General features: G+C 41.1%; 1 protein-coding gene across 3 annotated transcripts in view; it reads right to left on the reverse strand.

Moving 5' to 3' along the window:
• Positions 1 to 694: 694 nt before the first annotated feature.
• Positions 695 to 13,408, reverse strand: part of PBX1 (PBX homeobox 1) — a 309,428-nt gene continuing 296,714 nt past the window's right edge. For all 3 annotated transcript variants that reach the window (XM_070497722.1, XM_070497719.1, XM_070497725.1), the window contains one exon: positions 695 to 2,188. Coding sequence is in view for 1 of the 3 variants with exons in the window: in XM_070497719.1 (XP_070353820.1) it covers positions 2,168 to 2,188 (21 nt within the window). In the remaining 2 variants the exon portion in view is untranslated. The remainder of the gene's footprint in view (positions 2,189 to 13,408) is intronic.

Below are 13,408 nucleotides of genomic sequence, written 5' to 3' on the forward strand. Positions count from 1 at the left end.
GTCTGGAAGCTGGGAAATACACCTTGACTTTTAATTGGGGTGGGCTGGCCCCAGCCTCCTGATCATGTGTCCTTAGTTTCTTTGATCATATAGATTAAGCAATACTCTTATTGGCTGGCCATCTGTCTCTCTCCTAGAGATGCCATGTTTTACTAATCATCTTGATGGCTCTCTAAGAGTGTGATCCCCATGGCTGCATTCCAAGCTTGTCACTCATTATGATAATAATACCTAGAGTCAGTGAGATGGGGTGATCCAGCTTCTAGGAGACCTCTAGGCATGAGTGATTCACTATCTCCTGAGATAGCTTATTCCATCATTAGACATCCAATTTTGTGGAAATCCTTTCTTACGAAGCAGAAATATGCTTCCTGGAATTTCTATCCATGCAACCATACCTTTAGATATCTGAAAGTAGCTACCATGCAAATCCTCTCACTGATTTCCCTCACAGTGACTAATTCCTCTTGCTTCTAGACTAATCTCAACAGAGTCAGGCCTTCACATTCACCAAGGGGATCAGAATGCTCATCCTAGGTTATCTGGAGGGGAAAGAGAATACATGTGCCTCAGTGAGGTGTGGCAAAGTAATGATAAAGTTATAATAAAAACAAACAGATAACATGTATGGAGTGTTTACTCTGTTCCAGGCCCTGTGCAAAGCCCTTTACTCACATTCTCTTCACAACAATCAGTCATTTATGCAACAAATATTTATTAAGCACCTAAATCATTCTAGAAACTGGAGATACAGCAGTAAAGAATATAAAAAATCCTGCCCTTATAGAGCTTACATTCTAGAGGTGGGAAACAGGCAATAAATAAGATAATCAAGTGCTATATATAGGATGTTAGGTGTTGAGTGTTAAGGAGAATAATAAAATGAAGAAAGAAGACAGGAAATGCTAGATGGTTGGCAAGTTTAGATATCATGTTCAAGGAAAGTCTCACAAAAAAAGTAAGTTCATTGAAGACCTGAAGGAGGTAAAAGAGTGACTTCTGTGGCTAACTGGGGAAGACCATTCTAAGGAGAACGAACAATAGGGGCAAAGACCCTGAGGTAGGTATTATTATCTCCATTTGACAGATGGTTAAATGACTTGCCCAACGGCCCACTGCTTGAGGATGGAGCCAGGATTCAAACTCAAGTCTGCATGACTTTAGAACTAGTATGTCATACACCTGCCCAGTGACAGAGTGTGAGTTACCTTAGACAATCTAGAAACACTCTCTATTACAGATGATGACATAAAAGCCTCCAAGAGGGAAGCAACTTTGCTCAGATGAACACATGTAGATGATGGCGGAGCTGAGACTAGAATGCTGTCACTTCCACTACACCATCCCTGCCTCCAGCATCCAGACATTTATTCTCTGACTAGAAACCTTTCCCAAACAAATTAATGAACTTGGCGAAACATTATCAGTGTACTTTACTGAGAGGCATTTTAAAGAGTCTTCTTTTGACCCAACTGCATAAATGATGTCTTTGAGCTCTGATTTCTTCCATTGGCAGTGGGTTAGTAACAGATCATAGACTATGGAGTTAGATACATGTAAACTTGAAAATAGGCTCCAAATTCTTCTTACTATGTGATCTTGAGCAAGTTATTTAACATCTCTGACTCCCATAAGTATCATCATCCATAGAACGAGGATAGGAATGCCTCTCAGGGATGTGGTGGGGATTAGATAAAATAATATATGTACAGCACCTTGCACAGTGACTGGCATAAGGGAGATGCTCTAAACATGTTCACTGTCTTCTCCCTGTGAAATTAGTTATATGTTCACATGCACAACTCTTGCTTTCTATTGAGGGTTGAGACGTTGTCTTATATATCTAGTATTCACCACATTTTGTATTATATGGTGGTGCATAGTAAATGCTTACTAGTGATTATTTGATTGTTGATTAGTGGGGAAGAGAAAGAAGAGTGGTTATTGCTTTGAGACTCTGTTGATTCAACAGTCATCTAGTTGCAGCGTCTGCCAGCCGTCTGCTCACCAGGGTTGTTCTGGCTGATATGACTGGCCAGCAGGTCTCCTCTTACTCCTTCAAAAGTCAATGCCTCAATCTAGAAGACAGGCCACTTTTCGGGTAGAGGAAGACATTTCTTCAGTCAAGAGAAGAGGAGTAGCTGTCACCACCAGGACATCCGAACGATCAGTAGGTTCTTGCAATTTCCTGGTAAAAGGCAAAATTCCAGTTTAGCTCACAACTTTTAATACCCTCTACCCACAAATCTTTCATCAGGACTGCTATCAAAAAGTCAAATTGCCCGATTTCAGTTTTTATTTCTTTTGCCCACCCTCTGGCAAGATCTCAATGAGCAGCTAACCAGCTGAAAATAGGAAGAGAAGGAAAAGCCTGGACCTAGATGATTCAAGAAATGGCTCATCAGCCATCAGAAATTGAAGTTACTTTTTCATTCATATAATGTGGGGAAAAGTTCTCCATGATAAATACTAGGGATAGTTCCATGGAGTAACCTGTTTAAAATTTCTTTTTTAAGAGAGAAAAAAAGAATCATTTGTGAAGCCCTTTCTCCTACATTAGCTTGTTTAATCCTCATAACAACCCTGTGAAATAGTTATTACCCATGTTTTACAAATGAAGCAACTGATCCGAATAATATTAAGTAACTTGCTCAAGATTACACAGCTGGTAAATTGCAAACCCAGGACTTAAATCTACACACTCTAACGTGAGTTCAATGCTTGAGTTCAATGCTTTTCCTCTGCACCTCATCTTTCTGCCTCCACTTAAAAGGGATCAATAAAAGACAGTCTCTCCAGACCCTATAATAGGTCAACAAAGGTTGAGAGGGAGCATTATCAAACTATTTCCTCTTTTAGTGAATTGTACATAGAAGCCAGCCTTAATACAAAAAGATTTTCAGAGAAAAGAAATACCTCACAAGTTAATAATATATCTAAGATTAATTTGTACTTGTCTCTAAATAGCTGAGGAGACTTCACAGACATAAAGTTTTACCCCCAATCACTACTGACGGGGAGGAAGGGTGTCAGTGTTTCCATTTTCTGGCTGCCGGATCAAGAGGAAAGAAAAAGCATGTATAGCAAAGTTGGGAAAAGAACCGTAATTCTAACTTCTAAATTCATATATTGGCCAAGTCCAGCTTGACAAACTTTTTAAAATAAATCAGTCTGGAGCCAGCCTTGATGGTCTAGTGGTTAAAGTTCAGTGCTCTCCACTTTGGCAGCTGGGTTTGGAACCACACCACTTGTCCATCAGTACCCGTGCTGTGGCGGCAGCTCACATAGAAGAACAAGAAGTACTTACAACTAGAATATACAACTATGTACTGGGGCTTCAGAGAGGAAAAAAGAAGAAAAAAGAGAGGAAGGTTGGCAACAGATGTTAGTTCAGGCCAAAGCTTTCCCAGCAAAAAAAAAACCAAACCAAAAATCAATCCGTAACTAAATCGACAAAAACGTTAATTATATACATATATACGGGCAATATTAAAATATAATAATGGAAAATGAGTATTGCTGTGTATGATGATAGAATTATGAAGATATTTGCCAAATTTTACATACTTTGCAATGATTTTATATTATTTTATATAAGGAAGATATAAAGCAATAACCATATTCACTTTACAGGATGCTATGAAAGGATCCATTTGCCCAGGGCTATGCTACTTCTTTCCATTAAATTCTCAATATGACAATTGATTGAAATGACCCTCTGGGAAGACATATTTCTTCTGGGTTAGAGGCAGTGATAACATTTTCTGAGTGATGTATTGTATGTGGAATTGGGTCTCGTGGAATCAGCATCCTGAACCTGAACAGCGATGGCCTCCACTTCCGCTAGTACTCCTCATAGTGAGCACTGATGGAGAACTTGATTTGAGGGCCAAAGTCTCTTGGAACAGCTTCTGTAGCAAAGTTTTTCCTTTTATTTTTATCTTAGAGGCTTAGAAGATTTTTCTATCGGTGATGTCAGTAAATATGCCAATTCACTAACTTGCGTAGTTTATCATTTAGTTCACTAGCTTTTATAATTCCTCATTTAGCTTCTTCCACCAGAGCTTAAGGGAGAGAAGACAGTTAAACTTTCTTGTCTGCAGATGAAGAAACTGAGGCTTAGAGAATGCTCTAAATTTAAAGTAAATACGTATCATTTCATAGCATAGAATAGCCTGTATCATATTTTCCCAACTATAATTACAGGCTGCCCTGTAAAATAAGTACAGCTGTTCCTCTCCTCAATATTACTAGTTTCCTCATTAGTTCTCATCAGTTCCTCATTAGTTCAGCAGAAAGTACTCTAGTCCTTGGGATTGAGGGCTTAAGAGTACACTTAAACCATAGAGCTTTCACATTTTATAGCGAGAGACAGATGTGGTGCTTGTATGAACTTACATATGGACAATTTTAACAACAAGTTTATATTTCACTTCCTTCCTCACAGGAAGATATTATCTTTTGACTTAAAAATCTGAAGCAGAATCTATCCAATCAAAAGAAAAGGGAGAGGCCAGCCCTGTGGCTGAGTGGGCAAGTTTGTGCGCTCCGCTTCGGTGGCCCAGCGTTTCGCCGGTTCGGATCCCAGGCGCGGACATGGCACTGCCCATCAGGCCATGCTGAGGTGGTGTCCCACATAGCACAACCAGAAGGACCTACAACTAGAATATACATCTATGTACTGGGGGACTTTGGGGAAAAGAAGACAAAAAAAAAAAAGAAGATTGGCAACAGATGTTAGCTCAGGGCCAATCTTTAAAGAAAATAAAATAAAAGGGAGTCATCACTGGCTGTTTTGATCTAAGGAAACTCCATGGTTTGAACAAGACTGACATCCTCCCCCAGGGTCTTGTAATGCAAGGCAGGAATAAGTGAGGTATGGGATAGAGGAAGGGTGTCTACCTTTGTCTGTGCCTCTCAACTTCCTAGAAACTCCTTGAATTTTGCTACTGCGTCCCACCATTTCATGCCCATTGTGAAACTCATCACCTTCTTCAGAATTAGCAACCACTACCACCGTCATGACAAAAACGCCCTATTCCTAGTAGTGGAGAGCATATGTATTTTACAGAAGAATTCTGGGCAGCTGAGGTTGGGAGGATTCATATCAGCTGGTATCCAGGACTCAGCTTTCTGCTATTTTCTAGGCTCCCTTTTTTCCTCCCTTCTTCTATCTTTCTTCCTCCTTCCCTCTCTGTTATCCTGAAAGATTCAAATGCATCTCCCTGTGTGACAGAGGATGGCATCACCCTTCGTCTTATGTCTTCATGCCCACCCTATAAACCTGACATGCCAAAATTTATACTTATTTTTCTCCAAAAAGATCACTCTCTCTTTAGTGGCTCCTAAAAGGACTATAAACATTTTCCCCACTGTTACACCTACAAGATGCAAGCCACTGAACAGGCCACACAGGCAAACAGGGCAAGGTCTAGGGAAGGTACAGTCAGATAAAAATTGCTGGTAGAAATGTGCTGTTGAAAACAATTTGGCAGTTTCTCCAAAAATTAAACATAGAATGACCATATAACCTGGTGATTACATTCTTTGGTATGTATCCAAGGGAAATGAAAACATATATCTACACACAAACTTATTTGTACATGAATGCTCACAGCAACATTATCATAATAGCCAAAATGTAGAAACAAGTCCAATTCCCATCACTAGATGAACGGATAAACAAAATGTGGCATAGCCATACAATGGAACATTATTCAGTCATAAAAAGGAACAAAGACTGATGCACGCTACAACACAGATGAACCTTGAAAACATCATGCCGAGTGAAAGAAGCCAGACACAAAAGCTGACAGACTGGATGATTCTTTTTCTATGATACATCCATTAAGACAATAAATCCACAGAGACAGAAAGCAGGTTAGAGGTTACTAGATGATAGAGGCGGGAAGGATGGGGAGTGATTACTTAATGTGTATGGAGTGTTTTTGTGGGATGATGAGATGTTTTGAAACTGGAGTAAGCTGCTTATTGCACAACATTGTGAATACTCTAAATGCCACTGAACTGTACACCTTAAAATGGTTAGTTGTATGATATGTGAAATTCACCTCAATTAAAAACAATGCACATAAAAAAGAAAGAAAGAAAGAAGAGGGAGTTATGAAAAGGAAGGAAACCAATGAGAATTTCCCGGGCTCTCCCCATGGACTTGTAGGCTGAATTCCCTGGAGCTGCCTTCCCTGTCTCAGAAGATGCTCAGCGAGCACCACGTTAAGGCAGCATAATCTAGTGGAATTGGAGGCCTGGGCTCTAGCCCTGGATCTGCCAATTATCATCTGTGTGATTTTCAGAAAAATCACTTAATATCTCTGGTCCTCAGCCTCATCTGTCAAAGAAAGGGGTTAGATTAAATAATCTTTAAATCGTTTGGATGCATGAATACGACTCTGGTTAATTTAAGCAGAAAAAGAATGAATCAGAAAGATATCAAGTAGCTCACAGAACTTTAGGAAGCCTGGATAATTAGTCTTGGAAAAAAGATGGAACCAGGACAGCTTGGAGGGAGGAGTTGAGAAGGATGGAGGCTGATGGTGGAAGGCATGTGGTGTAGAGGGAAAGGCCTCATTGAAGTGTTTCTGCTAAAGCAAATGAGCTCCTACTTTCTCCTTGCATCTCTCCACTCAAGATCCAGAGTCCTAGGACAGAGGCTAGTTGGTGTAGAGTAAGTCCAAGTGTCTGTATCTCAACTAGAAGATAGCAGCCAACTTAATTTACAGCCTCAATGAGACTACCCATAATGGTGGAGAGGCTGTTATCAAGCAAACGATAAGAGGCTGAGAAATAAAAAATTAGTCTTTTCAGAACTTTCTAGCTCTTTCCTTTTTTTCCTTTCTCTCTCCCTCCTTCCCTTCCTATTTCTGTCATTCCGCCTTTCTTCCCTGGAGCTCTTGCAAATATCAACTGACTTTTATGCAATGGAGAGATTGGATTTTAGCACACAAGGGTGAACTGTACTCCTAGAAAAATCCCACTTCTCTCCAGACTCCCAGGAGGAGGGGCTCATGGTGGGAGGAGAAGGAAAAAGTTTCCCTGGCTGCAGCTGGGTACTAGAAAGCCGGAGAGAGCAGTGCCCACAAGGACCAGAGCCAGAGAGGGCTGGGAGCATTGAGCTCAGAGCAGATGGCTAGGAGAACAGCCCTCCACAGACCCCTGGGTACCGCTGTTAGTCAGAGGGGTTTCCTTTCAGAGTGTTCCCATTAACACATTTTCTTGGCTTTCGCCTTAACGGCTGCTGGGATGAGTGGCTTTTTTCCTTTTCCAAACTGTCCTTATCAGTAATGCAACAATAGCTAATTTAATTAGCTGACCTGAACAGCAGCCAGTTTGAGCTAATTTGGTTTTGCGAGTTGCTCCCTGGTACGTACAGAACTGATAAGCATACTTCCCTCCAGACAGACACTGGGGGTTGGACAGGGGCAGAGAGAGTGATGGGGCTCCTCCAAAGTCTGTCCTACACCTGCGGGATTTAGCACTTGACCAAAGGCAAGTTATTCTTGAGTCAGTATTCCCCAAGGGCTTGTCAAATTTGTCAGCTGAAAGAGATAAAATAGACAACCAGGAAATTGCAAAGGCAAGGTGCCCAGGATGAGCGTGCTGGGAAAAACGCTCCCCTTAGCAGCCAGAACACTTGGCCAAAAGATCTGGATCTCGGCCACTGACTGACCTTCCCCAAATCACTCCACCTCTGTGTCTCAGCCATGGATGGGTAAAAATAATAATCATTGCCCTACTTCCTTCATGGATGTGTTGTAGAACTCCAACAACGTAACCTACATGAGAGTTCTTTGACAAACATAAAGGACTATGCCAATAGAATGTTTTGATAATAAGCACACTGCCATGACTATATTCTCTGTTTCTCAAGGGCAGGAACCAAATACCATTCCTGTTTGTGTCCCTAGCCCTTAATGTGGAGTCGACACATAGAAGGTGCTCAACGTGTGTTTGTCAAGAATGATGGCAAAATAGGGTACGAGGAGATGTGTGGGGAGGGTTTCAGGTATGAAGAGGTCAGCACACAACTAACTAAACTTCACACAACTAACTAAACATCATGAAAATAAGCCTCCTTTTCAGTTCAGCATCTTAACATTCTCCTTCCTGACAAAAGAGAAAGGGTTTAGAAAGACATCACTGTTTATGTCAGATTTGTATCTAATACACCAAAATAGCTATTCAATTCCACCTGCACCTCAGTCCAGCAACCCCCACCCCAAGTTCTTCCAGTGCCACTGCCTGAACTTTTGTAGGTAAGAGACCACACCCAGGGCAGGCTTTTATGTCTGTTTTGTGGTACTTTTCCCTTTTAAGTACAGTCATGCACTGCATAACGACGGTTTGGTCAACGATGGACTGCGTAAGATTAGTACCATATAGCCTAGGTGTGTAGTATGCTATACCATCTAGGTCTGTGTAAGTACACCCTATGATATTTGCACAATGATGAAATCACCTAATGACGCATTTCTCAGAACATATCCCTGTTGTACAGAAGTGTGACTGTACTGCCTTTCAGTGGGCTACAGATTAGAGTATGCATCAATTCACACGGAATAAAAGGCATATGCTTGAAATGAGCGGATTTGAAAGAGCTGGGAACGGGAAAGATCCATATGATATATCGTCCATCCCCATTACTTTAATATGGTTTCTGATACTGGTATTTGCTCAAACTTATTTTAACCATCACGACTACTGTGTTGACCATTTACTCTCACCGCACACACTTGCTGTGGGAGATCTCATCCATTCCCATAACTTCAACTACATCCTACATGTTGACAATTCACAAGCCTTTATCTTCAACCTTGACGTTACTCCTGAGCTCAGTCTCCAGAAGCACAATTGCCTGTTGGAGGTTTCCACCTGAATCTCTTCTTAAAATCAAACTCAAGATGCCAAAAATTGCCCTCATCGCCTGGTTTACAAAATCTATTTGTCTTAATCTGCTGTCTTTGTGGGTGGCTCAGTTTCCAAAGCCAGAACGCCGACCTTTCCTTCATGCCTACTTCTAGGTAGACACCAAGTCTATTGATTTTCCCTTCTAAATATCCCTTGAATCTACGCCTTTCTTACCACTGAAATTGGCTTGTTTATGTCTTTCATCCTGTATCCTCTACTCCAAAGAGGAATTTCTCAAGGGCAGAGATTCTGTGCATATTAGGAGAATAAAACAATCTTTGTTCATTTGAACTGAATTAAAATCTCCCTCCCACTGTTTCCCCAAACTCCAAACCTTTCATGAATACCAATTATAGTACTTAAGCAAGCAAATATGTAGCTGAGTTTCTCTATTCTACTGTTAGAGCTATTCCAATGGGCTCTAAACTGACAGCCAATCCTCAAACTTGGGGTGAGTACATCCTTCTCAGCTGGGACTGTGCAACCTCACTGATGGCTCTACCTTCTGGTCTTGCTCTAAAACGTGAGGTTCAAACATAGAACACTCAGAAGCGGGGCTGGCCCAGTGGCGCAGCAGTTAAGTTTGCACGTTCTGCTTCTTGGCGGCCTGGGGTTCGCCGGTTCGGATCCCAGGTGCGGACATGGCACCTCTTGGCATGCCATGCTGTGGTAGGTGTCCCACATATAAAGTGGAGGAAGATGGGCACGGATGTTAGCTCAGGGCCAGGCTTCCTCAGCAAATAAAGGAGGACTGGCAGTAGTTAGTAGTAGTAGGGCTAATCTTCCTCAAAAAATAAAATAAAATAAATAAGAAAAAAAAAGTACACTCAGAAGTTTCTCCAGCGTTTCCAGTAAAGGCAGAATCTCTGGCTGCCATAATTTCTTCTTTAAGGATTCCTTGTCTTTGACTTGCTCACAGTTATACCTAGAATCAGGTGGCGATTACTCTTCATAATTTCAAATCACAAGTATATGCCTATAACACATTTGAAGTATTTGATGTCCCTTAATAATAATTGGTGTCCCAACAATAATTTTGTCATTTTATTAGACATTTCTCTAGTTTTTACTTAGTTATAATATGGTCTTCACATCTCGATATTTTTTTCCTAAAGCCTGAGCCCTGGTGTTAGCAGATGACGTCACTGTATACTGAAAGGTAGCCAAGTGGCAATGGAAAATGACACAGGGTCTTGAGCCAGTCTGCTTCAGTTCAAACTCTGATCCCACCATCTACTACCTGTGAGAGTGGAAAATTACCACATCTCTCTATCTCAGTTCCCTTATCTGTAAACAAGGTTAATAATGTGCCCACATGCTTCACAGGCTTCTTGGGAGGATCAAAAGAGCTAATTCATAAGTCACATTTAGTATTCTATTTGGCACAATATCTGCCAGCTATTATTCTACTACACGATACTGAGCACCTAAGAGACACCAGAAGGATTTAGATGAAAAAATTCTTTTTATTATTAAAAATTCTTATTTTAATTGCAAAATTAAGTGTTTACCATGTACGGATTCTGTGCTCTACAGTTTATGTATATTGCCTCAACCTACCCTCACACTAACTCTATAATGTAGCTTTTTTTTTTTTTTTCCTTTTTCTCCCCAAAGCCCCCCGGTACATAGTTGTATATTCTTTGTTGTGGGTTCTTCTAGTTGTGGCATGTGGGACGCTGCCTCAGCGTGGTTCGACGAGCAGTGTCATGTCCGCGCCCAGGATTCGAACCAACGAAATACTGGGCCGCCTGCAGCGGAGCGCGCGAACTTAACCGCTTGGCCACGGGGCCAGCCCTATAATGTAGCTTTTATTATACCCATTTCACAGATGAGAAAACCAAGCCTTGGAGAGGTTAAGAAATGTGCCACTTGGCACACAGATAGTGACAAAACTGGAACTTGAATTCTGGGCTAAAAAAAAGCTAAAATTAAATAAAATACATACTAATTATTCAAAGTCCTTATGTCTCCATAAATAAAACAAAGAAAAAGGAAACAGATGAATCTCAAAATAATTATGCTGAGTGAAAGAACCCAGACCAAAAAAGAGTATATACTGCATGATTCCATTTACATAAAACTCTAGAAAATGCAAGCTAACTATTGTGACAGAAAACAGATCAGTGGTTGCCTGAGGAGGGTAATGGATGAGGAGGAGTGGGAGGGATGGATTACAAAGATCTAAACTTTTGGAGGTGATGGATATGATCGTTATCTTCATCGTGGTGATGGCATCACTGATACATATGTATGTCAAATCTCACCAAATTGAATACTTCAAATATGTTCAGTTTACGGTATGTCAATTATGCTCAATTAAGCTGTTAAAAAAAGCAAACACTTGAGCTACTTTTATGCCCTCAAAATCTGACACATTAAACAAAGGGTAATTAATGAGTATTAAGAACATAGCCCAGTGATGAACTAAAAAATAAAATCCGCAAGCATCAGGACCTCTGAGTTCACAGGTGAGATGAGTTCAAAGCCCAGGATTTTGGACCAACCAGGTTCTCACCTCCTACCCCTTGAACTAGTTGTGTGACTATTGGCAAGTTACTTAACAAAATCTTAGTGTTCTCACTTAAGGGGAGAACCTTAGAGGCAGTAAATCCTGCGTCACAGGTTTGCCTTGAGAATTCAATGAGATGATGCGCATAAACCCCTTGGTGGGGTATTTGGCTCATGGCAACCCTTTCTCAATATCTGCTAAATACTGTGAAGATACATGAAAGCTCTAAATGAGATTCCACCAGGCGTTGCTATCCAGGGGGAGTCAGGTCCACAGCAGGAGGTAAGAAGCGGTTATTCTGGGTGTAACCCCAAAGGAAGAAGTGACTGTCATCATACAAATGTGTGTCTGAAACATCCCAGCATTTGGGGCAGTGATCAATCATTGGGTCAACCTTTCTCTGATTCCCTGGGGGACTTTCCCATCTTCCAGGTCCTACTTTTGCCCAGAATGCAAAAACGAAAACACCAGCTACACTGCTGGGGTCAGTCTTTCTGCTTTTCTACAGAAAACAGTAATGCATTCTGCTTTATTCCTTTCCTCTATTACCTTAATGTGCTGGCCTGGAGGATAAATGAGATAATAAACACAGAGCACTGAGCACAGTGTCTGGGTCACAGGAGACACTCAATAAATGTTAATTCCCTGCCCCCATCCCTCTTATAGATTAGCCCTGACTTCTCAGAAATGCAAATCCCTATGCATTCACCTAAGTCTACTTTCAATATCCCTGCATAGGAGCCTTTTTACTACCCCCTTAAAGCTGGCCAGAATCCCTCTCCTCGGCTAATTGTCCCGCAGAGACCAGGGGAGAATGCAGCAGCTCACGAAGAGGCTGGCCTCCTCGCAGAAGAGACAGTGCTTGTTATTGAGCTTTGCAAACATGGACCTCATTCATCTTCACAGATGTTGCTGCGCCATCCATTTTAAATGACATGGAAGCCGACCCGTTTATCAAGATCAGCATACTACTATATTATTATGATTATTTAGCATTTACATAACACTAGATTTGCAAAGTGCTTAATAATAATTTATTTATTACTTCAGCTAACTACTCACTAATGGAAATTCAAGGGGTTGTCCTGAGTTCACTGACCTCTACTCTGGAAGCACCTTCAGCCATTTCCAATAGCTTGGCCAAATGCCTGCTGTAAAATATTTTAATGGAAAACTATTTGGTGTGTATATATATATATTTTTCCTTTTTGGCATTTGTAATGTATCTATTGAGATAATACTCTTAGTTTACAATGAATAAAAATAAGCATTACTATTATTATAAAGTCACCGAAATCGTATCTCTCCAGAACTGATATAGAACCTACAAGAGCAAATTCCAGTTTGTGGCAGACATGGAAATACCTCATAAATCCCTTCAAGAAAAGGCTCATTGGCCAGCTCTGAGGAGCGTGGTTAGCTGGTAATCTCTGGCTGTTAGATGCTTCAGGGTCCACTCAGACAGTGACTGAGCATGGCAGTGGTAGAAGGGTTTGACCATTTCTGCCCAACATGGGACTCGTCTAAAGGGTGATCTTTTTTCAGAGCTCCTCATTGAGTTGACCAAGACTTTTTCAGGTCTGCATCAGTATTTGCCAGCATCTCTGCCCCTTCCCCTTTTCTCTTCACACAAGTAGCTCTCAATAAGCTTTTTTCAGTCCTAACTTCACCTCAGCGTCTGCTTCCCAGGAAAAACAGCCAGCGCAAACTCTGACAAGAAACCATGTCATTTTAGGCAAGTGTCTCCAGAGCACAGGTTTTTCACCAATATATTGGGGCAGATGGCTTTGATTCTTTCAAAGCTCTTTCTATTCCTTCCATTCTATGATACCTGTGAATCTATACGGAATGGAATTCAGCATGAATTCTGCATCTCTACCCTCCATGCAAGGGAGTTTTGTGGTGGAGGAGGGTTTTGAGGAAAAAGCTCACTTTTCCAGAGCCCCCCATTTTCCTACCTACAACAACTTG

Source organism: Equus asinus, chromosome 25 (genome assembly GCF_041296235.1).
Source record: "Equus asinus isolate D_3611 breed Donkey chromosome 25, EquAss-T2T_v2, whole genome shotgun sequence".
Classification (NCBI taxonomy): domain Eukaryota; kingdom Metazoa; phylum Chordata; class Mammalia; order Perissodactyla; family Equidae; genus Equus; species Equus asinus.